This window comes from Felis catus, chromosome B4, assembly GCF_018350175.1.
Source record: "Felis catus isolate Fca126 chromosome B4, F.catus_Fca126_mat1.0, whole genome shotgun sequence".
Taxonomy (NCBI): Eukaryota; Metazoa; Chordata; class Mammalia; order Carnivora; family Felidae; genus Felis; species Felis catus.
The window spans coordinates 94,346,032-94,373,413 of record NC_058374.1 but is presented as its reverse complement, the minus strand read 5'-3'; the positions used below and the strand labels follow the sequence as shown (position 1 = coordinate 94,373,413).

The following is a 27,382-nucleotide window of genomic DNA, read 5'->3' as shown; positions in this document are numbered from 1 at the left end:
TGGCTCAGGTCATAATCTCACAGTTTGTGGATTTGAGCTCCTCATCAGGCTCTGTACTGACAGCTCGGAGCCTGGAGCCTGCTTTGGATTCTGTCCTCCTTTCTCTGCCCCTTCCCCATTTGCACTGTCTCTGTCTCTCAAAAATGAATAAACATTATAAAAATTAAAAAAAACAAACATGTGTATCTTTGACCCAGGAACACTTCTAAGCCCATTTCCTAAAGAAATCAGTGGTTAACTCTCACAGTGCGTGTACGAGGATATTTATATAGTGACACATTGTAAGCAATCTAGATGCCAATAGATGACAGCAGAGAGCTGTTTACACTTCGACGATGCCTCCATACAACGGAATACAGGTGTTAAAAATAATTGTGTAGATACCCGCAAACACAAAAATATGTCCATGTTATGAAAAAGTAAGACTCTTAAGCAGTATGAATTTTTTTTTTAATCAATTGGTTACTTGTAGCAAAAACTGGAGGACATACCTTAAAATGTTTAGTGTTAATTCCTGGGGAATATGGCTGTGCGTGTTTTTCATTTTCTCCTGTTACACCTTTACATGATGTCTTACTGTTTTATCATTAGAAAAAACAGTGAAGCTATTTTCAGCTTGAAACAAACAAACAGAAAAAATGTAGATAAAGGCAATTGGGGCTTAGGTGACTGAAAGTGAGTACGCGAATCAGGCCCGGCCTCCCCAGACCCCGTGCGTTGGGCCTGTCACCCGACACTCAAGTCGCTATCACGAGCACTTTTCTCTGTTGAAGTGACTGGCTTTTGTCCCACCAACCCCAGGTTATAATGGGAGAGGAAAATAGGCCTCAGGGCAGTCGGCGGCAGCGCCAACCCGCAGTGGGCCCCGTCGGTGAGTCGGTGGGCTGGGGCTCACCCTGCCTCCGGCCTCTTCATGGGGAACACCATCAGGGCCCTGGTGGCCTTCATCCCTGCTGACTGCTGCCAGAACTACGTGGTCAGAGATCTCCGGGAGATGCCCGTGGACAAGATGGTAGATCTGAGTGGGACCCAGCTACGCCATTTCCCCGGGCACGTGTGCTCCTTCCGGGAGCTGGTCAAGCTCTACCTGAGTGACAACCACCTCAACAGCCTGCCTCCTGAGCTGGGGCAGCTGCAGAATCTGCAGATCCTGGCCCTGGATTTCAACAACTTCAAGGCTCTGCCCCGGGTGGTGTGTACTTTGAAACAGCTCTGCATCCTCTACTTGGGTAACAACAAACTTTGCGACCTCCCCAGTGAGCTGAGCCTGCTTCAGAAACTCCGGACCCTGTGGGTCGAGGCCAACTGCCTCACCCAGCTGCCGGAGGTGGTCTGCGAGCTAAGTCTCCTAAAGACTCTGCATGCCGGCTCCAATTCCCTGCGTCTGCTGCCAGGCCAGCTCCAGCGCCTCCGAGAGCTGCGGACCATCTGGCTCTCAGGCAACCTGCTGACTGACTTCCCCCCTGTGCTGCTGCACATGCCCTTCCTGGAGGTGATCGACGTGGACAGGAACAGCATCCGTTACTTCCCCAGCCTGGCCCACCTGTCGAGTCTGAAGCTGGTCATCTATGACCACAATCCCTGCAGGAACGCACCCAAGGTGGCCAAAGGTGTGCGCCGCGTGGGAAGATGGGCAGAGGAGACGCCAGAGCCTGACCCCAGAAAAGCCAGACGCTACGCCTTGGCCAGGGAGGAAAGTCAGGAGGGAGAGGCACTTGTCCTGCCTCCTCTACTTCTTCCTCCCAACTCCTGAGGAGCTTCAGTCATAGGTCAACGCCAAGGATCCGACTCCAGCATCTTCTGGAGATCTCTCCTTTAGAGGGTACAGGATTGCTCTGGGACACACGGGATGCTCTGCCAGTGGTTAGTGATGGAAGTCCAAAGAAATGCCTCACTCACATTAAGGGAGAATTTCTGGCCAACATTTCTCCCAAAGTGAAGCTGGGTGCTACGGCCGGCCTCACTCTCTGGAAGCAAATCAGCTCCTCCAAATAGGTATTTTGCAACATTGAAGAGTACGAAGGGCTAGGACATTCTGTCCTTCTCTACTCCACAAGCGGCTGGTCAGGATGCTCACGAACTCCTCAAATAAGGTATTTACTAAAGAATTCACCTGAGAGTTCAGGTGGCCTGGCTCCAGCCCTTTGCAGGATATATTTTACTAGGAATGACCTTAAGTGATATGAAAATAGGGACAAATTCAGGCCACTTACAAAAGACATTTCTACCTAGTCAGTCAGACTCTCAGACTCCGTGCTGTTGCAAAGGCTCAAGATGAAGCTTTTCCCCTGCAGTTGAGAGAATGCTGAGAGGACCTCTGATAGAAAATGCCTCCTGGTGGAGTACGGCTGCCACCTTACACACTTGACAGTGGTTCATGCTGATTTAGCTGGTTTTCCCTAAAGGTCAAGGTTTGACCCCAGGTCTGCTCTCAACTGCTTACTGTCACTATAATACTACAAGTCCTCTAGAAAGTAGAACCTCTTGTTGGCAATGTGGTCTTATTAAAATCGAGCCTAGTTGTAACCTGCCTGCCTCCATGGAGCCCTCCCGTTTATTCACATTTACGAAGAACTGAACTGAATCCCCTTCCCGTGGAGGGAAACCACTTTCCAGGATATTAGGTTAAAGGTAGCAGGTGAGAAATCTGTTTACTTGAAACAAGCGTTTGGAAATCTGCGTTGAAGGTTGTGGTATATATGAGACACTTCTGCCTCTAGCCTCAGTTTCTTAGCCTTTATTTGGATTTGATTTTTCTAGATAGGGCCTTTTGATGGTCAGTGTACAAACTTAGACATTTTGGCCATTTTTTTAAAAGTAAATTGTGACCTTTTCTTCTTCCCACAAATACATCAACCTTAAAGATACTGCTGTCTGTGGGTGATTTAATAACACAGTCATGTTCTTGAACCCACAAGGACACAAAAAGTGTCATAACTAAAGCTTACATGTGTTTGGCTTTTAAAGTTACTTTTGCCATAAAAGCATCTTAGCAAAGTTTGGTTCTAGAATGACGTTACCCAGCAGACTATTTTCATATGTTTTCCTACCATAAATATTTCTTGCTAAACCATCTCCCAGTCTGTAGAATATCTGCAACCCACTGATTAGCCTGCTAACAGATCCCTTTAATCTTAAATGTTATAGGTTTTCAAATATTTAACTCCTTTCGTAATGAGTCCAGATTCCCATTACATAGCTAGGATTTATAGTTTATTTTTTCATGCCTAATGACAAACAAAACTATACTGTTGATGCTTAAAACTTTATGCTAACAGAATTGCCTCCGAACTGGGTCCACAGCCAGCCTTACAGATGGCTCAGACTTTTACCTTTGACCCTGTCTTCCTCCTCCAAAGATTAATGTGCCCATCTCTTCCAGTACAACTGTAGGCTAAAGCCGTATAACAGCATGAAGCCAACAGATCTAATGAGCTAAGTGGTCTGAATCAAATGTCAAATGGTAAACATTTGGCACACAAATGGTTTTCTTCTAAAATAATACAGAACATTTCCCAAACAATGGTTAAATGTTCAACACTGATTTCGCTATCCAAAAATGTTTTCACTCTAGGGTTTCAGTCAATCTTATAAAAAAATAACCATATAAATGTATATTAACATTTCCATACCTCTCTGATGTTTTCTTGAAATTCTGACATAATTACAAAGTTAAAAAGGGGAAATGAAGCACCAAATGTAACTTTACTCCTAATTTTAAAAGCCCTGAAACACAAAATGTTACGCACCAGAGAAATTTATACAGAGTTTTATTTAGCTTCTCTAAATACAAATGATGCCCACTAAAATCTTTTATCTGAAATGCAACATCACTAACAGTTCATAATTTTACACTTAAAAAGTGGGCTTGCACCCTAAAAATCAACTACATGCAAATTTTAACTAGAAGCACATATCCTACACACAGTAACACAGCAGTGTAGTATGATGGTAAAGAGCATGGCCTTTCTAACTACATGAGTTCAAATCCCAGCTTTGCCATTTCCTAGTCACTTACCATCTGTGTCTCAGGTTGCTCATCAGTAAAATGGCAAATTTCCATCTTTGAAGGCACTGTAAGGATTAACCAAATTACTGTGTAAAAGGCACATAGAATAGTGCCTGGCAGGTGACAGCTAATGTTTACGTAACATGTTCTTTTTATGAAGTGTTACACCATGCAGCATGGTATTTCTACTTACAAGCAGTCTAATTCTTTGGTTGAAGGGAAAAACATGATGCTAATAGAACAAAAAGGCCTTTTCTGGCTCGGTAAAATTTCCAGCAACAGTACCTATAGTCTTGAATATAAGAAAAAGAACAACAATGTGGTGAAATGCTTCTGGCTTATCTAACTGGGAAAATACACCAACACGATTACCAAGGATTTATTCAATTTCTAAATGAATGTACTTTGCCCTTTTCCTGTTACTCTAGAATGTGCAAAATCACCAAGGTACATACTTGGAAAATGTGACTATTTCTTGACACAAAACCCATGTATCCTGAGAGGCAGGAGGCATGCGAACCGAAGACATGGGCATGTGTCTGCTGGACATTACTCTGCTTTTTGTCACTGTATATATACGCCCTATAATCTCACTACTGTAGAAAGAGTATTAATGCTATTTATAAAACTTAAATTTACATGCTTTTCTTTCTTTCTAGAGGATCCACTTCTGCAGAATAGGAAACAAATTTTGAATCCTCAGTGCCTAGTATAATTCTTCCACGTTTACCTGGATTTTGGAGATTTTATCATATGCCAGCCCACAGGGTAGGGGGACAAACATTTATGGAGCACATCTGTAGGGCAGTCAGGTACTATCTTCAGAGTCTTGTGTAAGTTAATTCATATAACCTTTTCAGTAAACCTTTGAAAGAAGTGTTAGGTGTTGCTCAACTTAAAAATAAGAAATCTGATGGGGTGCCTGGCTCAGTTGGTTGAGGGGCCGACTTCAGCTCAGGTCATGACCTCCTGGTTCATGAGTTTGAGCCTTGCATCAGGCTAGGCTCTCTGCTGTCAGTGAAGCCCACTTCAGATCCTATGTCCCTTGCTCTCTGTCCCTCCCCCACTCGTGCTCTCTCAAAAATAAATAAAACATTAAAAATAAAATAAAAAAATAAGAAATCTAAAATCTGGTTTGTCCTTATTATTTTGACAACCTGAAACATTCTATAGTAATTCTATGATTAAAAAAAGTTAAGTCCTCTTTACACTTTTACTGATGTTCTAATACACTAGAATAGGTACAAGACAAGGCAGACTTTAAGAAAAGGATTTTGGATAAGAGTATTCTGTTGACTTTTATCAGAGCAAGAAAATGCATTTTATCCTGGCAAGAAAATGCAAGAAAATGGAGAGACCTTAGCAAAGAACTACTGCTGGGCAACATCGGGAGAAGAGGAGATTCAAGATAATACTGAGGCAGCTAGTGTAGCAATTGCCACCTGTGAGGCTAGATGAACATGGAAATGTTACCTTCACCTATTAAGAGCTAAAAGGCATGAAAAAAGAGGCTACCAGGGGTGTTGGGGAAGCCCTGTTGGTTAAGCGTCTGACTCTTCTTGATTTCGGCTCAGGTCATAACCTCCCGGTTTGTGAGACTGAGCCCCACATTGGGCCCTGTCCTGACAGTGCGGAGCCTGCTTGGGATTCTTTCTCCCTCTCTCTGCCCCTCCCACGAGTGTGTACGCACTCTCTCTCAAAATAAACTTTAAAAAATAAAGGAGGGGAGAAGATCTACCAGCGAGGCTGTAGTGGTAGGTCTCACAGGGATGCAGTCATCTCCAAAGAGCAAGCTACGCAGGAAGAAAATGCCGAATGCCTATCCCCATGTCCTGCCAGTACCTCCTGAGTTAAACCACAGGAAGGTGTGAGACAGTCAGCAAAGGTTAAGTGGGCCCATGACCTCCCAGCAGGCAAAGAATGGATCCTGGCTTAAGGATAATAAAAGAATTACCAGTATACATATTATCCTTCAAAGAAAAACGGAGAGCTACCTAGATTTTTAAAAATTATTTTAGTTTTAGTCAACACACGTGTACCTAGAATGGATTTAAAAACCCTACTCAATTTTTTATATAGGTACTATTAACATACATTCCAAACCTCTAATTCCATATCACAAAAATTTTGCAAAAAACTGCTTCCATATTCAGTTTGAGTTAAAAGAAACTCTATCCTAAAACTGTTAGAGGAATTATAGAGGGGCATAGGTTGCTATTTTACCTTTGAAAGTGAAAAGACATTAAAATTTGTAAACTTGAGATAATCTCGGTTTATGAATACATCTGTAAGGGCTTCAAAGGATATGAATTCAAAGAGGTAAAGAGGCACGGGTTATTCTTGGATGTAACAATGAAGCTCCCATGTTCCTACCTCTTTTTAGATTAACATTTATTGTTGTATTCTTTTTAAGACCTTTAGAGAAAACATGCCCAAGTATCCTTAAAGATCAAGATCTTACTCCAGGGTATCTAGTACCTCAAGACAGATATTTAAACCCACTTCCACTGAAACCTGTAGGTTTTCTTGGTCATGATATGCTCACTTGTTCCAACTGAAAACTGATGTCATGATGTGATATACTAAAAAAAAAAAGATCAGTGCAATTCTCTTTGATAATCTCAGGAAAAGTCCCTCCTTTATGTGAATGTTAGAAGACATAAACTAGTACCAAAACAAAGAAAACCAAGTTTTCCTAATTTCAGTAGCTTCTACAAAAGTAGTATTAAAATGTGGAGACAAACTTTTTAGACAAAAACAAAACAGGTTGGGAGCACCTGGCTGCCTCAATCAGTAGAGCATGTAACTCTTGATCTCATGATCATGGGTTCAAACCCCACGTGGAGCCTACTTCAAAAAACAAAAAAACACAACAGAAACAGGTTATTTTATCAGTGTTTCCTTGAAAACCCTTTTGCTCTTCTATGGGAATAAAATGTCTCTCCATTAAGCTAGCACAGATACCCTGTAAAAACTTATAACCTACTGCTGCACTTTATTTCTTGGGCATTCTGCTATACACCGATGCATTAAAATAACTTCCAAAACTAAATTCACTTTTAAACCATTAACTAAGTACATACCTATCCCCATTCTCTCTCCTCTCGGCCATTTGCCAAAACCGAAAAGCATTAACAAAACAACAATCAGCAATGCTTAAATCTAACCACATCCATATTCTTTAACAGGGTATTACCCTTTAAAGCATCGAAGGTCCTTGAGAAGCAGCTTGTAACAAGCAACTTTTAAAATAGAGGACTCTTTCGGGACACCTGGGTGGCTCAATCGGTTAAGAGGCCGACTTCGGCTCAGGTCACAATCTCATGGTTGGGGAGTATGAACCCCATACCGGGCTCACTGTCAGCACAGAACCCGCTTCAGATCCTCTGTCCCCTTCTCTCTCCGGCCCTCTTCTGCTCACGCACTCTCTCAAAAGTAACATTTAAAAAGTAATATAGGACTCTTTCAAACTTGAAATAATGTTTACACCATAATTGTTTCCTATATAAGAGACAGTACTTAGACTATACAAAATTAAATGAGTACTTTCACTAAACAAAATTAAATGGCTAATAAGTTATATAGGATTAAAAACCAAGAGATTAACCTATGTTTACCATGTGTGACTTGGACTTGATAATTATTTCATAATCAGGTAAGGTCAATCATTAGTTAAGCTGAACAACTCTATACAGAGTATAATCATTTGCTCCCATTAAATAATTAAAAACAGGGTACAAATCACTAAGACAGGTGAGAACAGATAAACAACTCTATACAGAGTATAATCATTTGCTTCCATTAAATAATTAAAAACAGGGTACAAATCACTAAGACAGGTGAGAACAGATAATTGTTCAAATTTTTATTTTGATGCACAATATGAGAAATGAACTTTTAAATCAACTGAGTTTTATGGAAAATGAAACAGCAAATAAATTAGACCAATGTTAAAATAGATGGTCAGTTAAATGTCCAAACTTAAGGATACAAGAGCCACAGATAAACTTCAATACCACAGTCTTCTTTAACAGGTGGAAGTCTTTCAAACACAACTTTGCTATGAACTACCTGGTCCAGAGCTCAACAGCACATGGGAATGTTTAACAGGGGTGGTGATCAGGGACACGTTTCCTGCAAGGATTATAAAACAAACACTTAAGAAAAAGGCAATGATAAAAATGAAAAGCATGTAACCAAAGATTTATAGCAAATACAAACACAGCTAAATTCTTAATTTTATTAAAACCATTATAACCAATTCTCTGTAAAAAAGATGCTGTTTCTACCTCATAATTAATATCCCTCAATTATTACTATACTAGTAAGAGAACATTACAAATCTATGGAACGTGAAGACCTGTAGGTATATAGCAATACTCTTATTTCTCATCCCAACAACCTACTTAACAAATACATATTCTCCATTAAAAGGTTAATGCATGTTTTCAGCAAATGCGTTAGGGAATTCTACTAAATTAGTCAAAGACAAAGACAGGTACTCTTAACCACAAGTTGTATGTAGAATGACAAGACTTTGGGGCCTCCAGATTAAAAATCTCTATTTTTCTTGCTATTCTAAACGAATGACAACAAATGCCAGTAGGTGAGCTGGGAAACTCACTTACGTATGTCAACAGTGCCTTTCATATACATCTTAGATGTTGAACTTTTATTCTTTGGTGAGAAAAATAACAAATCTCTCAGGAAGGAGGCATGGCAGAGGTACTAACAGAATTTTACTTACTGCCTGTATAAGCACTGCTTCTAAAGACAAACACAGCAATCATTCCAGAGAAGCAGACAAAGTCTAGAAACACTGAAAGAGTATACTGGGACCATATAAGGAAATAAATCTTTCAACCTTGGAAGCTTATGGGAGTAGGACTAAAGGATGCTAAAAGATGTCAATATAGAAACTTATCAAGCTGTGACAGTTCACAGGGCAACTGGTCTGGAATGGAATAAGAGTCCGCTGGTTAATAATGGGTATGAAGAGTCCCCAGACGAGTATGTTTGGGAAGGCTGAGTTAAAATTATTCATGTTTCTTTACTGCAACTACTGAGAACGTCTACTAAATTTAATAGACACTTAAACCACTAAAACAGTGGTATCAGATCAAATGAGGTATACCAAGGAACATATTACAAATGTGGTTGAGGGTGTCAAGTCATCGCAAAGATTTATGAGGGCAGGCATGATTATGTGGCCTATTAGGAAAACTTTACAGACCAGTTTCCTTTTGTTATCATTCTGCTTATTAAAGACAGTAGAAAACAGAACTGCACAACCATCTCTGCTGGCACAGCTTCCAAAACTTTCAATTTCTCCTTCCCTCACCAACTTTCCATTTCAAAATGACTGCTCATTTCCCTACCATAGAAAAACTATTTTCAGCCCAGGCCTTCTACTACACCACAGATTTAAATACCATTTCCCCCTTTTCTTTCCACATCCAAATCACTACTTTCTACTCTTTCGTCTTTCTAACAGTAATGGGATGTAATAGAAAAAAGCACTCAAGTGGATGCTGCACGATCTGCACAAAGAAATTCCTTGTACCTTAGTCCATTTAAGGTGCAATTTCCTAATGATGTTCCTACTTCCCTCCTGTTCCCAGGGATGAACTCCCCGTGCTTCCAACTAAAACCAGCACCCCCCTCTCATTCTCCCACTCCTTCTCACAGCTACTCAGTGGGCTGCTCCCTCCTTCTGCATTCGTCTCCCCCTACAAGATCACTCCACATAGCACTGAACATTCACAGTAAAGACCCACACATCCTCTAGCTACCATCCCACTTCTCTGCTTCTATTCACAAGAGACTCACATAAGAGAAACTTTATTTCTCCCAACAAGAACCTTGGATTGGATTATCCTTCATTCCTTTTCCTTATACCTTATATGCAGCCCATCATCAAATTCTGCGGGCTCCACCTTCAAAATCTATGATCAACACCTCCTGACCACCCTCACCTCTTATCTCCTGGTGCAGGCCACCATCCCCTCTCAATTTCATGAACCACCACTTCCACAGGTAAAATTAATATTTTCATAACTACTAGTAAGAACAATTAAGTTAACTACATCTTCAGAAGTTAAGATTTTCTGGCTAACCATTTTTTACATGAATGAGTTTCTGAAAAAATTTGACACCTTAAAAAACCTGCTGAAATGGAACATATAAGGAACTCTGGACATCATGTACTTAAGATTACCTATATGAAAAAGTGTACCCAGGATAGAGGACTATAGCAGACTCATCCTGGTAAAAAGACATTCATTCTTACTACTACAGCCCTCGCCCCCATGCAGTATGGTTCTTAACCTTTCCAAGCCTGCCTCTTTATGTCAATTCTGAGAGCTCTCCTGTGTTACCTGTACCCCTCTCTTCCTGAACTTTTTTGACTTTAAGAGTTATGACTACAGATTTTAAATAACATGCGTAATACTTTTAGTTAGGCAGAAATGGCTGTATGAACTACAATTAACATACCCAGTTATCTATTTTTTGCTTCTGTGTTAATTTTTTTGTAAGAGGGGCACCTAGTGGCTCAGTTGGTTGAGCATTCAACTCTTGATTTCAGCTCTGGTTATGATCTCACACATCATGGGATCAAGCCCCACACTGGGCTGCACCCTGACAGTGCAGAGCCTATTTGGGATTCTCTCTCTCCCTCTCTTTCTGCCCCTCCCTCATGTGGGCACGCTCTCTAAGTAAACATTAAAAAACAATAATTTTAAAAAACAATTTTTTCTAAGAAATATGTGTTAAAGTGCTACAATACCTTGGTGCTGCTTTGATAATGTTGTCCACACGCAGAATCACCTCTGCTGCTTCAGCTGCACTCAAAAGAACTTGTCGCTTTACTTGGAAACTTTCTGTTATACCCAGTGCTGCCATATCTCCAATGGTACCTTCCTTCATATCTGAAAAAAGACACAGTATTTACTAAATAAACTACAGTTGTTTTTTTTAAAAACATGTATTTATTATTGAGAGACAGACAGACATAGAGCATGAGCAAGGGAGGGGCAGAGAGAAGGGGAGACACAGAATCTGAAGCAGGCTCCAGGCTCTGAGCTGTCAGCACAGAGCCCGACGTGGGGCTCGAACTCACCAACTGTGACATCGTGACTTGAGCCCGCAGTCAGTCGCCCAACCGACTGAGCCACCCAGGCACCCCCAAACTATAGTTTTAGCAACTAAATTATCAAAATATCTCTAATTACTTACAACAAATAAAATTAATGTTTATGAAAAATGAGATCACAAGACCCAACCACTCAATTTAATTAGAGCATTCTCATCAGCCTATCACTCAAGGCCTTTGAGAAAATTAAAAGGTCAACTAGGTCAAATAATGGAAAATGAATATAGAACACTCAATCAGTTTTCTTTAACATTTTTAAGTTTATTCATTTATTTTGAGAGACAAACAGAAAGCAAGTTGGGGAGGGGCAGACAGAAAGGGAGAGAGAGAGAATCCCAAGCAGGCTCCACAATGTCAGCGAAGAGCCCAACACAGGGCTCGAACTCACAACCTGCAAGTTTATGACCTGAGCTGAAACCAAGAGTTGACACTTAACCAACTGAGCCACCCAGGCGCCCCTCAATCACCTATCTTTATCTACGTACATATATATACACGTTTGTATATGTACGTACATGTGTAAAATTACTGCAGGGAGCACCTGGGTGGCTTAGTCAGTTAAGCCTCCAACTCTTGCTTTCAGCTCAGGTCATGATCTCATGGTTCGTAGGACTGAGCTCCATGATGGGCTCTGTGCTGACAGCATGGGGCCTGCCTGGGATTCTCTCGCTCTCAAAATAATAGTAAAAAATAAAAATAAAAGTAAAATTACTACAGAAGATGTGCTTATCACTAATTACCATGGATTCTTTTTTAAGATTTTAATTTTTAGAAGTAATCTACACCCAATGCGGGGCTCGAACTCACAACCCTGAGATCAAGAGTCACATGCTCTACCAACTGAGCCAGCCAGGTGCCCCTACCATGGACTCCTAAAACTGGAAGAGAATTTAGAAGTCATCTATTTTTCTTGTGAGAATCCCTACTTGACCTTCTGACAGATCATTTTCATTACCTCTCTTTGGCAGTGCCAGGATTATCTACCCTCTTACTATTCCTGTCTTGGACAGTTCATTGGGAAATTTTTCAATTTGAATTAAAATCTGCCCTTTTGGCCACTTTTATCTATGTATCAAAGATCCACACTCAAGAATGTCTCACAATAAGTTTCCTAGGAGATTAAAATTGAATGTTGATTATAAGAAACTTAACATTAAGTTTACACTTATTTGAAAATATCAGTACTGTTTATGTATTTCAATCTCACAGTCATAATAAACTAGTTACAAATCTTCTAATTAGTTTTATACCCTTTATGGAAAAACAGTTCTGGTAGTGTTGAGAATATGAAGTTAAACATTTTCCTAAAATATGTAACAATTACAGAGGCAAGGGCCACAGGAAACTTTTTTATGGTTATTATGAGAATCAGCTTAAAGAAAAAAAAGAATAACTTGGTAAAGTTACTACCAAAATTACTGCAAGGTTTCATGCAATTTCTTACCCAGTCCAGCAGTTGTATTGCCTTCACTATGGGCAGCTCGGAGCTGCGCCACCAGATCTGCACTGTCATAGCCTGCGTTATCGGCGATGATAGTTGGCAACTACAAGGTGAGAAAGACAAATAGTAAATATTCTATAAGAAAGTGGATTTACTTCTAACCAGGACACCTTTTTAAAAGTATACATTTAGAAACAATGTAAAATTGTTCCTTTTAATTACTGCTCATAAAAAAGATAAACTCCAGAATCAAATTTAAGTGGTGTGAACCAGTTTTCTTAATGCCAAAAAGGCAAACATGTCTACGATAGGAAAATGTATTCTTTAAAAAAAAAACATCAATACTCACAAAATGGGAGTTCAGATCTCTTTATCAACTTACCATTCTCAGTGCTTTAGCATAAGACTCCATTGCAACAGCTTCTTTGCCTGGTGTTCTACTGGCAAGCTGTGTCACAGCATGAGCCATCAGCATCTCAGAGCAGCCTGCAGATTAAAATTAAATTCCAATTAAATATTTTATTTAATCTCCAAGACCCTGAATTACTGATTTCCCTTAAGATACGTCAAACATTTTAAAATCAAACTCAAAAGTACTATATATAAACTTTCTAAAAATCATTAAAGCCAAAACCATTACTATACTTGAATAAACCACGTTCAGTATTTTTAAAACGCTTACCTCCTCCATAAACTGTTCTAGAATCCTTCACAGTTTGGGCAAGAACACAGAGAGCATCATGCAAAGATCTTTCTGCTTCATCTAAAATTTGTTGAGTGGCACCACGCAGAACAATGGTACAAGCTTCACCTAAAGTTAAAAGATAAGATTCTTAGGTCACAGTGAACACTTAGTTATAAAAAATAAGTTTGCCTTCTAATCTTTATGTAGATATTGGTTATAATTATTCTTTGGTTTTAAAAGCGGACATGTCCTCTGCTGTTGTACATTCTTTTTGCTAATAATCCATGTTCACAGTAGTTCTAAGGTACCTAGAAAACAATCATGTTGAATATACTGTTCACAAAGGCAAGATTAACATGAGGCTTATCTCAAAAGAAACTGAGATTAATATACATCATGCCTCTCAAGAATTAAGACACATCATATTCTAGTAAATACAGTAACTACTTCTTTTAACTTCAACAGAGTCTATCAAACATTTAGGAACCTAAATCAGGATCTATATAATCACTCACCAAGTGCTACCCCAGAAAAGTGGATCAGTTTGTCTTCTCCAATCATGACTTCCTCAATAAGCTTGCAACTTCCAAGCTTCACTAGTTCTGGGTGGTCAAAGGTAGAAGCAATTTCACCACCTATGAACATAAATACACATTAATTAAATGCACAACGCATTTAAAAATCTGTTTTCCAGTAAGAACTAATGAACTGACATTTTTAAAGTTGACTGCTTACTACATGCCAAGCACTTTGAAGCACTTCACATAATCTAATTATTTAATCTTTACAACCCTCACAAATACTGTTAGGAAATACTAAAATCGAGGCAAAGAGGTATTTAGTTTCTTGTTCAAGATTATGTAGCACTAACAAATATAGTAAAGTGGAATTCAAATCCAAGCAGTCTCTTTAGACCTGTATGTGCAGCACACTGTAGAATACTATTTCCCAAAGGTTAAACTGGGACTTTAACATCTATTTTTAAATCTGAATTTAAATTCAGATTCCCTTTTGAATCCTGTCTAGAAAACCAGTACCCTTATGATCCAATTTCTCAAAACATAAGAATATTTGACTAATTCTACTATGTCAACAGATGTAAACCTTAGAAACTGCTTAAAGGAGCACCTGATACCTGCTAATCATTACAGTAACTACAATCTCAGAAAGCCTAGAAAAAGGGAAAACGTATACTGAAAATTTCCCAGAGCAAACCTAATGAGATGTCAAAAAAAATTTTACTTTACTCCTATGTCTTATTTCTATTCCTATTTTCCCTCCATCTTCCATGGTGTAAACTGAAAAGTTCAGCCATTTCCTTTCCTCGTTAATTAGGCAAAAGTTAAACTTCCATTTTAAAATCCCTTTCTCTACCTCACTACTCTCATCTAATAAAGTAGATTTCCTCTACCATCAACCAACCCCTCTTTTAACTCAGAATAATGGATGCTTTATATCTATTTCACAAAAAAAATCATAGAAAAAGACTGGGTCATTTTTATACTGATTTATACTCATCCATACAACTGAAGTTCTTTTGACTTTTGATTGGCAAATTCCTGAGACTGCTTTGTGTTCTAGATGTGAGACACAATACATTTGGGACATCACATCCCCAAAATGAGACTAATTTGGCTTATGAGAATTTTCACTTATCTTAAATTCACTAACTTCTCTATACCGGCTTAGAAAAAATATGTATGTATATCCTTGATGTTTACGAAAACCAATTTCACACATCTTAAAAACAAGTAAGCTAAAGATAGGAGGCACCAACGGGGTAAGATCAACTTTGCAGTTGGGTGTGCTTGGTGCAGTCAATTTTCCTCTGAGTGTATGTGGCAATTTCATGTATCAAGTCCTTATGAGATCAACTTATCCTATGAATGTGCTATCATTCACATTTAATTCTTAGGTCATATCTTTAATTTTGTTATCTTAAAGGAGGAATTACACCCTAAATTTTATTACCTTAAGCATCAAGTATGTAATTGCTCTTAAAGAACTTTAAAGTAAACCTATTTCAAAGTAATTAAAGAAAGAATAAATCCATTTCAAAGTAACTAATGAAAGAAAAAAGTCTTTTTTTAGGTCGGAAGACCACACTTCTCAGAATTATTAAAAATGTCTGAAGAAGTTACTCTGACATGAAACCAATCCTACCCTTTACAATAGTATACTTTTATTTCTAATACTCATGGCACTTGAAAATTCAACATTCCTAGTGCCTTTACATCTCAAACCCCTCTCCTTAAATTCTCATTGCCAGATCCCAAACCACCTTTCCAACGTATTCATTTATTTTCAAGGGCCTAAAAATTAGAGAATAAAGGTTGCTACACTTACGTCTTTAAGGTTACTTTAAAAACTATTATCCCAACATAAACAAATTACACTGTCATTTTGATGTAGATGTGATCTTACTCATAAATATATTTTTATTCCACACAACTGGGATTATGAAACTCATACCTCTACCGAAGCATATTAGAGTATACGAAACTTTTCATTATTCATTGCTGAATTGTTTTCACACTTAGTTCAACATTGATTCCTTCCACAAATTTAAATGAATTAACAAAAACAATGTGCAAGCACTTGACCCACTCTCTGACATATAGTTAAATGTTCAATAAAGGTTATTATTGTAACTTACTACCACACAGGGCACAAAGCATTGGACTACTCACCACTAAAAATAAACTAAATAAAACCAAACACTCCTTTTTTAAGTTTTTGTTTCTTTAGGTATAGAACAATGGTCCTGTGGGTTTGTGAGAAAAGATCTAGTATCTTTAAAACAATGTAACAAAAAAAGAGAGGGCAAACCTAGCATATAATTTGGTATATAGTAAAATAACATAACTAAAATGTCAAAAAACCATAAATCAGATTTCAGAATAATGGTTTATTTTCTAAGCCCCCTAAAGGTACTTCTTTATACTCTCAGCAATAAGTTCCATACACTAACATTTAATAAATCCCAGAGCGATTAGTGTTTGTTAGAAATTAATGCCTTTTAGGGCGCCTGGGTGGCTCAGTTGGTTAAGCTCTTCCTTTTTGCTCAGGTCATGATCTCAAGGGTTGTGAGATCAAGACCTGCATCGCACTCTACACTGACCTCACGGAGCCTGTTTGGGATTTTCTCTCTGCCTCTCTCCCTTTATCAAAATAAACTTAAAAAAATAAATAAAATAAAGAAAGAAAAAAGAAATTAATGCCTTTTTCCCATACCTGTGACAAGAGCTAAGCGTTCCACACCTGCAAAATCTGCATGTTCAATAGCCATAACACCAGCAGCACCAAAGAGCTGTTCAGGATAATTATAAATTAACTGCCTATAAATAAAATAAAAATATTGTTCAAAATTGTTATTTCACAAGTCTAAAATTCAACAGACTAAAAAACATGGAACCATTTTTACCTCACCAATACAAATTTTACCGTATCTTCCGTATGCAATAATTTATAAATTACAAAACTTAGTGCATTCATGCTAGTACTGAAAACAGGTATTTTATATTGTTAACTAATAGGATAAACTAGACCCATAATTCTGAAAAATAATGTAGCAAAAAATGCATCAAAAACCACGTCAGGGGTGCCCGGGTGTCTCAGTCAGTTAAATATCCGACTTCGGCTCAGGTCATGATCTCACAGTTCCTGAGTTTGAGCCCCACACTGGGTTCTGTGCTGACAGTGGGAGCCTAGAGACTGCTTCACATTCTGTGTCTCCCTCTCTCTCTGCCTGCCCTTTTTCCCTCTCTCTCGAAAATAAATAAGCATTAAAAAAAAAACTTAAAAACAAACCAAAAAAACCACGTCAATGTTCACATGCTTTAATTCCACTCCTGAGGCTCTACAGTAGGAAAATAAATTTAGATATTAAAAGATTTTGGGGTGCCAGGTGGTTCAGTCAGTTAAGCACCTGACTTCAGCTGAGGTCATGATCTCACAGTTCGTGGGTTCGAGCCCTGCATCAGGCTCTGCACTGACAGCTCAGAGCCTGGAGCCTGCTTCGGATTCTGTGTCTCCCTCTCTCTCTGCCTCTCCCCCTCTCATGCTCTTTCAAAAAAAAAAAATAAATGTTAAAAGATTTTAATGATATTTGTAAAAAAATTTTTAGAGAACAGCAAAACCTGCCAATGACCTTAATGTTCACTGGGGAGTGTTTGTGCAGATCACAATTTACCAGTTATGAGAACTTTGTAATTTTAAAAATATATTAGATTGAAAAAAAAACCAAGTTACAAAAGTTTACAGCATGCCATTGTAAGTAAGTGAAAAACTGAAGCTAGAACACTACACACACAGATCAGCTTAATAAAAGAATTTCAGGAAGGTCAGACCCTAGACTCTGTTCCTTCTTTATACGTTTCTATTTTCCAAAATGAGATTTTTTTAAAGTTTGTTTTGAGAGAGAGAGGGTGCACAAGCGGGGTAGAGGCAGAGAGGGGAGAGAGGGGAGAGAGAATCTCAAGCAGGCTCCACACTGTCAGCGCAGAGCCCAATGTGGGGCTCGAATTCATAATATGTGAGATCACCACCCAAGCTAAAACCAAGAGCCAGGCCCTTAACCAACTGAGCCACTCAGGTGCCCCAATGGGGTATTATTTTTCTATCAGGAGTATAAAAAGGAGATGTTTAAAAGTTTGAAACTTAATTAAAAAAATAAAGGCTAAAAAAAGTTTTAAAAATAGTCATTATAAAGCACTGTTACGCAAAATGCATGTTCTCAGATTCACAGATCACACAGAAGTTTACAAACTTCTTTTTAAAAAGCCCACAAGCATGCCTGGGTGGCTCAGTGGGTTAAGCATCTGACTCTTCATTTGGGCTCAGGTCATGATCTCACATTTGTGAGATCAAGCCCAGCATGGGGCTCTATGCTAGTGGCACGGAGCCTGCTTGGGATTCTCTCTGTCTCCCTTGCACATGCTCTAACAATATAAACATTAAAACAAACAAAAAAAGCCCACAAACATCTGGCCTAGAACAATTATTTTTCATCAAATATTAACTGTCAAAGTTAACCAAAGTTCACTGACAGAAACATGTTGTTCCTCTTGTCATTTTCACCATTTAAAACAATCCGAGGGAGCCAACCAGAGGGAAAATTAGGTACATTAGAGGCCCTGAGGTGGGAATGAGCAAACTGAATTCAAAGCAGTGGTTTTAGGCCCCCTGAACCTGGAAGAGAATAGAGGACTCTTTGCCAAAACTCCAGTCTAGAGTTCTTGCCTCTAGGCCTTGCCAGGAAATGGCCCTCACTACTATTGGATCCTACATGTTCGGCCCTATAACATCAGGACCCCAAAGATGGAAGCTGGTCTGAGAGCCATGGAAGCAAGCTACGGGGCCCGGAGTGCCTGCCACCTGGACACTGATTCCATTTTACGCTGCCTCAGACCACTGGAGTGGATAAAGTCGTGACTTTTTATTGACTCTTTTCTAGTTTTACTGAAAAAAAATTTCCATTGCCTTTGTGGGGGGAAAAAAAACCCAAAAATGCCTTAGACACTAACAATTAAGAATACACGGGGAAAGGCGCCTGGGTGACTCAGTCAGTTAAGCATCCAACTCTTGATTTCAGCTCAGGTCATGACCTCACAGTTCGTGGGTTTAAGCCCCACCTTGGACTCTGTGCTGACAGCACTGAGTCTACTTGGGATTCTCTCCCCCACCTTGCCCCTTCCCTCCGTGCATGCTCTCTCAAAAGAAATAAACTTTGACAAAAAAAGAATACACAGAAGAAGCGTACACATACTTTTTCACAGAAATTAAAGAAAACAGGTGCCTGAGTGACTCAGTTAAGTGTCTGACCCTTGACTTCAGCTCAGGTCATGATCTCACAGTTCATGAGTTCAAGCCCCGCATCAGACTCTCAGCATGGAGACCGCTTGGAATTCTGTCTCCTCTCTCTCTGTCCCTCCCTACCTTACTTGTGCACAAGCATACACTCTCTCAAAAACAAACTTTAGGTGCCTGGGTGGCTCAGTCGGTTAAGCATCCAACTTCAGCTCATGTCACTCTCTCATGGTTCGTAAGTTCGAGCCCTGATCAGGTTCTGTGCAGACAGCTTGGAGCCTGGAGCCTGCTTTGGATTCTGTGTCTCCCTCTCTCTGCCCCTCCCCTGCTTGTGCTCTCTTTCAAAGATAAACATTAAAAAAAATCAAAATAAATGATTTTAAAAAACACAAGACAAAATTCTTATCTAAAACTTGGTCTCTTCATTCTTGTTTTCTTTGGTATTAATTTTTTGCCACTTCAAACTCTCATCATTTGATATGGGAATTGAACCTCTCCACCAGATATATATATCAAACACACACACAATTAGTCCAAAACTCTAAAACTGTAACTGTCAAATCAAAAAACTATTTTGTGGGGCTCCTGGGTGGCTCAGTCGGTTGAGCATCCGACTTCGGCTCAGGTCATGATCTCATAGCTCGTGAGTTCGAGCCTCGCGTCAGGCTCTGTGCTGACAGCTAGGAGCCTGGAGCTTGCTTCTGATTCTGTGCCTCCCTCTGTCTCTGTCCCAACCCACTCGCATTCTGTCTCTGTCTCTCTCAAAAATAAACAAACATCAAAAAACTTTTTTTTTTAACTATTTTGTTATTAATAAAAAAAGGTTTAGTAAAGTGTATTAACATAAAACATCACCAAAATCATAATAAAAGTGCCTTGCCATAAAACTCTAATTATATTCAGAAAAAACACGTTTCTAAATAACAAGTCACTAATTCAATAGCAAGTATTTCCATAAGCCTTCAAAGACATAAATCATGTATTACATTATAACTATTGTTAGCAAAACCACATACAGACCTGTTAATAAAGCAATTTATCCCATGCTTAAGAATACGTTCAACTTTCTCCTTCATTTTTTCCTTTTCTGCGTGTTCTATTTCAGCCACTTTTGCTGTAGAATCAACTCTTACCCTGGAACCAAATATCTAAAACAAAGGAAAGCATAAAAACAACACTTAAGAGTCTCAACATAAACATTTTCACATAAATACACTGAAATTATGTTTGGATACATTCATATATATTCTAGGTTTTTTAAGTGCAAGTGATTCCCAGCCTGAGTTTATTTTTTTTACTTTTTTTTTGGAAAGTAAACTTCTTACTTTTATTTTTTTTGTATTATTTTCCTTTTATTAGTTTATTTTTTTTTCAATATATGAAATTTATAGTCAAATTGGTTTCCCTACAACACCCAGTGCTCGTCCCAAAAGGTGCCCTCCTCAATACTCATCACCCACCCTCCCCTCCCTCCCACCCCCCATCCACCCTCAGTTTGTTCTCAGTTTTTAAGAGTCTCTTATGCTTTTCCCAGTCTGAGTTTATAAAGCAGCTAACAATTAGAATTCCAAGAAATGTAGTTAACATACCTTTATTTTATCTGTATCCATACCCGTGTTTGCAATAAGAATTTTAGCATTTTCAATTCGCTTTGGTTGATTTACTCCAATTTTTTTATCCAACAGAAAGCCTACAATACAGAATACTATATTAAATACTTCAAAGCTATATTGATAAATCTTCTATAGATGTCTGCTTTATCAAATTACTTTCAAAGAACACATTTGAGTCCAATTCTTCAAGCTCCTAGAACCTATAAAGCATTCCATTAAAGCAGTGATCATAAAAATCAATTTAGCAGGTGGAAATGTAAGAGTACAGCACAAACTTTAAGAATAAACACAGTATTTTGAAACTTTTGTTCCACATATATACAAAATATGCAGATGTGGATTACAACATAATGCTAATAAATCCACTTTCATTCCTTTAAAGCCAACACAACAGAAAAACTGAGGATTCAGAAAAACAAGGTATTGCTAGAGATTACTAAACTTTTTGAAGCACTGAAGCCGGTTAAGAAAATGAGAAAGTCATGTATAATGGAGTCAGACAAACCTGCCCCAATCATACTCATGCTGCTTACAGGCTATGTACACACTCTTGGACAAATTAATCCACCTTAGCTAGTCATCTGTAAAACAGGAGTATCACCAGTGGCACACATGCTCGTTTCCAGCCTAGAGAGGCCTGATGATTTGGAACTCTCTCTCCAAGCTTCTTTTAGAGGCATGCATAACTTTTACCTTTTCCATTTTCATGTTGGGTTTTCCACCCTATTAAGATGAACCTAATTCTCAATCACTGGGTCAACAACATAATGAGGGATAAATAAAATTTTAAGTTAAATTCCTATTAGAATGCTTGGCACAGAACATTCAAGAATGTAGCATTCAAGAATGGTAGCTATCTTTGTTTTCATTATCCTTACCTACCCATTAGCCTCTTTTAGAAATGCTACACAGCCCTCATAGATAAATTCAACACAGAGTATTTTTAGAATTGTTACTGCCTTGAAATACAAATGACCTATAAATGAAGTACGAATAACTGGTAAAACACAACTTGTTCCTGTTTCTCCTCTATAGAAAAGAATGCCTACACATTCCACTCCAGAAGTCATTTTGTGAAGTAAATACAATGTACAGATGTTTTGAAAAATTCATACTCTAAGAACAAAATACACTATTAGTAAGAAAACAGCAATTGCTAAGACTTCTGTATCACTTTAAAAAACACCAGCAACTATACCCTCAATACCTACACCAACTAAATGATATGACTTAACACAAACCCTTCCTGGAAAAAGTGCTATTTCAGAGTAGCTGATTTCCACTAAGACTACAATTTCTCTTTATTAGAAACTGCAAGTAATAACTTCTTGGCATAAGTAAAACCTAGAGATTATCAAAGAAATGCTGGGATGGAGTGAGACGAAGCACACAGTTACACATAATAAATGGATCAGAATGACAAAAATGGTTATATTATTTGTATTCTTAAAGACAAGTTTTCTGGCTTTGTGAAGTGTCACTAGTCCTGACTAGCTAAAAACGGGATTCGCTATTTAGCCCTCAACATCTGATCAAACCTTGTTTTCCCATATTTAACATATACATACCTTCATCTAAATAGGAATCTGCCAGACTTCCTCCTAGCTTCTTGATGACATGAATTGCCTCCAAATTACCAGAGCCTTTCAGTCTGAGAACAGCTTCTACAGCTAACTGAGTAAAGTGGTCTTTGTGATGAGTAAGAAGTTTTGAGGATAATGTTGTTCCTGCAATGTTCATTAAATCCTGACGGAACTTAACTTCGTCAGAACTAAAAAAACAAAAAACAAAAACACAGAAGACTCATGCCTGTTCTTAAAATGCTTCTCCAAAGATATCAATCCTATTTTTCTTTTTGAAATTTATCCAAATAGGTGTCAGTAGATCATTTCACCCCAGTCACGGCTCTAAGCCACAGAAAAAGAATTAGAGCTCACCACCAATAATCAAGAAATGCGAAATTAAAAGTTACTAATTTCCCACCTATCTGGCAAAATACCAAAAAACAAATAAGCCAACAAAAAAATAGCAAATGCTCCAAGAGCATGGAAAAATAGGTATTGCTATACAGATATTGGGAGTGAGAATTAATGTTTTCTAGAGAGTTACTTGTAAATAAAAATGCCTTAAAATACACATATACCTTTGGACCCACCAATTATACTTCTTGAAACATTTTTTTAGGAAAGAGATTTGTCACATTACTATAAAACTAAAAATTATCAATCAAAACACAGATTTCCAAACACAAATAGATAAATTATACTATAATCAAATGCATACCTCTATTAAAACTAATAATGCAGAAAATACTAACACTCAGAAATATCCTTATTATTCAACTAAGTTAGAAGCTGTAAAATTCTCTACACGATACTATTTGTTTCTGTGTGTTGTGTGATTCTATACACAGGAAACTGGAAACCCAGCCTGTATGTGAAGCGTAACATGGAGGGTTTGTTTTGTTATCAGGGCAGGATGAGGCAACAGGGACATGTTCGTAAATGCTTTTATTCTCCAGACTTTCTGTATGGAGCATATTTTGAAAAGAATGTTAAGGGGCACCTGGGTGGCTCAGTCAGTTAAACATCTGACTCCTGACTTTGGCTCTGGTCATGACTTCACGGTCATGAGACTGAGCCCTGAGTCAGGCTCAGTGCCAAGCATGAGCCTGCTTGTAAAATTCTCTAAATCTCTCAAAAATAAACAAAGAAGAAACATTAAATACTTAAAAATAGCATTATTTTGGTATACCAACCCATGATCAACTGCAGAATTCAACAGAGCCTGTCTTGCTGCCTTTGTGGCTTCTCTCCAACCAGCAATGATGGTCTGTGGGTGAATCTTTTTTGCAATTAAAGATTCTGCTTCCTATTAATAAAGAACAGAAAACATTCATCAACAGTAAAGACATAAAGGGGTTCCTGGGTAGCTCAGTCAGTTAAGCATCTAACTCTTGATTTCAGCTCAGGTCATAATCTCCTGGTTCATGGGACTGAGCCCCACTTTGGGCTCTGCTCTGTCACCAGAGCCTGCTTGCAATTCTCTCTCCCCCACCCTTGCTCATGTGCATGCACGCTCTCTCAAAACAAATAAACTGAAGCAGGACCCAATGACTTCCGGTCCAAGAGCAAAAAACAATAAAAGGAGGTTGAAGTTGCTCAGATATTCTTACCCTTAGCAATTCTGCTGCTAACACAGTAACAGAGGTAGTGCCATCACCAACTTCATCATCTTGAACCCTTGACATATCTACAAAAAGGAAACTATAGTTACTAGCTCATTCTTATGAGATTCTGCATTCTAAATTACTTCTCCATAGCTTACCTAATTCTCTAAACATACCCACCACCAATCTGAATCTCACTTATCTAGGTTTCCTCACCTGACAAACTCTGGAAATTCTCAGTCTGAAATGTTTTATCATTAATAAATGCATGGTACTCCAGAAGCTTGTAATAATGATAACAATTAAAAAGTAGACATCAATTAATCACAAGTATAGTTCATCAACACAACCTATTTAAAAATGTGTTTCAAAATGTTAACGAAACCTTATCATCCTCATACTCACCAACTAAAACTTTAGCTGCTGGGTTGTCCACACCAATGTTTTTTAGAATAGTTGCACCATCATTGGTTACCATGAGAGAGGCATCTCGTCCACTGCTTAGTAGAATTTTATCCTAAAAGGAATAAATAATAAGTATGTGGTTCAAGATATAAATATATCTGGAAAAATGCATGGGTCAACCCGTATTCTCATATACTGTTAATGTGTAAATACTCTGGATGGCTATTTGGCAGTATCCATTCAAATTTTTCAATGCATACACTCCATAAGCAAATCCTGGTGTCTACCCCTAAAAACACTAGAACAGGGAAATATTAACAAGGTTGTCTCAGCATTGTAATAGCAAAAACAATGGAAGCAAACTAAATGTCCCTCAATGTGGTCATAAATAAAATTTAAACATTAATGCTGAAAGGAATTTTAAAAAGCTACCTACAGATAAAGTACACACGCGTAGTGCCTATGATAAAACAAAATATATGCAACAAAACACATAACGCACAGATAAATCTAAAATATATTGGGAAGACTTACATCCAGATATAACAGTGGTTGTCACTGGGGAGAGGATCCAGGATGGTGATCCAAGGGAACTTTAGCTTTATAAGCACTGTTTTCATTTTTAGCAAGAATATATCCACATCTTACGTGTGTAATTAAGAGTTAACTTTCCAACATTAAAAAGCACCCCCCAAATTGAGTTATTAATTGTATTTCCACCAACGGCTCTAAAACAATATCAAAACATAAAAATTCCTAGTTTTCCTTACCATGCCCTTAGGTCCCAAGGTGCTCTTTACCAAGTCTCCAATAGCGATGGCACCAATAAAAGAGGACTGGAGTAAAAATCAGGGATTGAAGGGAAAAAGAATCAATTTTACAATCTTAAAAATTCAAAAAGTACAATCGAATCTTTAAAAGAATGGGAGAACAAGGCTTACCAGCCGAGCGGTCTCTGCCCTCTCTTCATCAGCTCCAGCCTTGAAGATGTTAACAGGTGCGAGGGAAAGGGACGCCTAAGAAGGAAAATCAACAATCAGTTTGAATACCAATATTTAACAGGTATATTCAGATGCATGGAGATAAAATATGCAGATATTAAAGACAAGTTTAATTTACAGCATAACATACTTTTCCAAAAAAGTGACGTTCTCGATCACGGGGACATTTACTTAAGGGGGGAGTGAGGGACTTTTGCGAGCTGCACGGCAAGACGACCTTGCTTTTGGGATCTACTAGGGCTCTGCAAGTAAAAATTCTATACAAAAGAGACTGTTAAACATGGCAAGACTTAAAATGGGTTTAAGCTAAGCATAAGGCAGGCAAGAGTTGTAAGCCACTAGCTCAACAACCGCCCAGTGGACGAGGCAACGCGGTCGACCCGCCTCCATCTTCACCGTCCGGTCCCTCCAGCCCGGTCGCCATAGGCTCCTCCCCAAGAGAGGGCGCGGCCTGCCGCGCCGACCCGCCCGGGGCACTAGAAATTTCTTCGCTTGGGTTGAGCCCCGGGCCCCGGGTTCTGGTTCTGGTACTGCGGAGAGGCCTAGTAGGCCCAAGACGCTGGCATGGAGGCCCGCCCCTCCCCCTGCTGGGCATGGAGGGCTTCACCGGCGGGCCCGGCGCAGGCCACACGCCGCGGCCCGCGCCATGTGCGGCGGCCTAAAGAGACAGACACAAGAAGTCCGCGGCAAAGGGAAAACAGAGGGGACAGCGAGGCGGCAGGGCACGGCGGGATGTGGCGGGGCTTAGACAGGGCTAGTGGGGCCCAGACTCACCATGGTTCCGTGGAGTTCGGCACACACGCTAAACCCTCACAGCTCACGCCCGGGACCGGAGGTAAGAGAAGCCGGAAATGACGGCACACGCTCTACTGCAGGGGGCGGAGCTCCGACCAGCGCGAAGCTCGGGCCAGGCGCCGCCAGCTGGAGCAGTGAGTGGTGCCACTTTGAGTGGAGCAACGCGGTCGGAAGCGCGGCTCCGTACGCTGGGGGGGCGGGGCTTCAGCTCGCGCCCCGCCCCCTGTGGATCCGCTTGCCGGAGACCTGGAAGGGGTGGGTCCGACATCTAGCTTGCAGCGGGGCAGGTTGGCAGTTGAGCTCCCGAAGAACAAAGGGGATTTCGGGACGTCGGGCTGCCATAGCAACGGCGTTCTTGCTCGTGCGTTTAATTTTTCTTAAATTTAAACTTTTGAAATTTGCCTGAAAGTACCACATAGACACAACTTAAAGTGTTATATACTAATAAAGAAAGACAATTCACCAACCTCACCACTTTTTTCCCCGGGAGGCAACTACATTCAGCTTTTTCGGGTTTTGTTTTCTTTGATTACTTACCATTATATTACTAAATAATATTTTATTGCTATTTTAATTTTAAACGTTATTTATTTAGTATTAGAGGAAGACTTACATTCCTTTTGTTGAATTTTAAAAAGCTGTTTTTAATTGGACGTTGACTGTCCGGGACAAAGTCTTGTGAACTCTCATGGAGACATTTACTTTATCTTTGCCCTGCCTGCTCATTTTCAGGTCTTAGCTTTCACTCGATTTTTCCCCCTCCACTAGTAGAGATGACCAATACCCTCTTACATAATGTGTTGATAGAGACCAGGATCAATCCCAAATATTTCAGTTTATTAAAAAACAAAATTTCCTACTTACTCCAAGTTGACCCCCTAGGACAGTTAAAATTTTTGTCCTTAAAAAAACCTATTGGTGGGGCGCCTGGGTGGCGCAGTCGGTTAAGTGTCCGACTTCAGCCAGGTCACGATCTTGCGGTCCGTGAGTTCGAGCCCCGCGTCAGGCTCTGGGCTGATGGCTCGGAGCCTAGAGCCTGTTTCCGATTCTGTGTCTCCCTCTCTCTCTGCCCCTCCCCCATTCATGCTCTGTCTCTCTCTGTCCCAAAAATTAAAAAAAAAAAACAAAACAAAAAAACAACCTATTGGTTTTCTATCATCCACTGATACCCTTTTCTCCCTTTGACTAATGCATCACTCAGCAAGCTTGTTAACATTGATAGATGTTTTCAATTTTTAATCGTTTTCACCTTTCAGATTTAAGAGGGTTAGTTTACATCAGGGAGGGATGGTGAGGGAACCAA

The 27,382-nt window shown here is 39.2% G+C and overlaps 2 protein-coding genes across 2 annotated transcripts; one reads left to right on the top strand and one right to left on the bottom strand.

The window, feature by feature from the left end:
* The first annotated feature begins 779 nt into the window (after nt 1–779).
* On the top strand, nt 780–6,631 carry LRRC10 (leucine rich repeat containing 10). The gene has a single exon (XM_003989036.4). It carries the CDS (start codon nt 914–916, stop codon nt 1,751–1,753), a length of 840 nt encoding a protein of 279 aa, XP_003989085.2. The 5' UTR covers nt 780–913; the 3' UTR covers nt 1,754–6,631.
* Nucleotides 6,632–7,859: 1,228 nt separating this feature from the next.
* CCT2 (chaperonin containing TCP1 subunit 2) lies at nt 7,860–26,211 on the bottom strand. The gene is made up of 16 exons (XM_003989035.5): nt 26,059–26,211; nt 25,225–25,299; nt 25,054–25,119; nt 24,284–24,395; nt 23,885–23,961; nt 23,468–23,580; nt 22,278–22,480; nt 20,686–20,786; nt 20,117–20,244; nt 16,523–16,626; nt 13,804–13,923; nt 13,286–13,414; nt 12,986–13,089; nt 12,607–12,706; nt 10,797–10,938; nt 7,860–8,143 (listed from the first exon to the last, which is right to left on the bottom strand). Exons 1-16 carry the CDS (start codon nt 26,059–26,061, stop codon nt 8,113–8,115), a joined length of 1,608 nt encoding a protein of 535 aa, XP_003989084.1. The 5' UTR covers nt 26,062–26,211; the 3' UTR covers nt 7,860–8,112.
* Between the last annotated feature and the right edge of the window lie 1,171 nt (nt 26,212–27,382).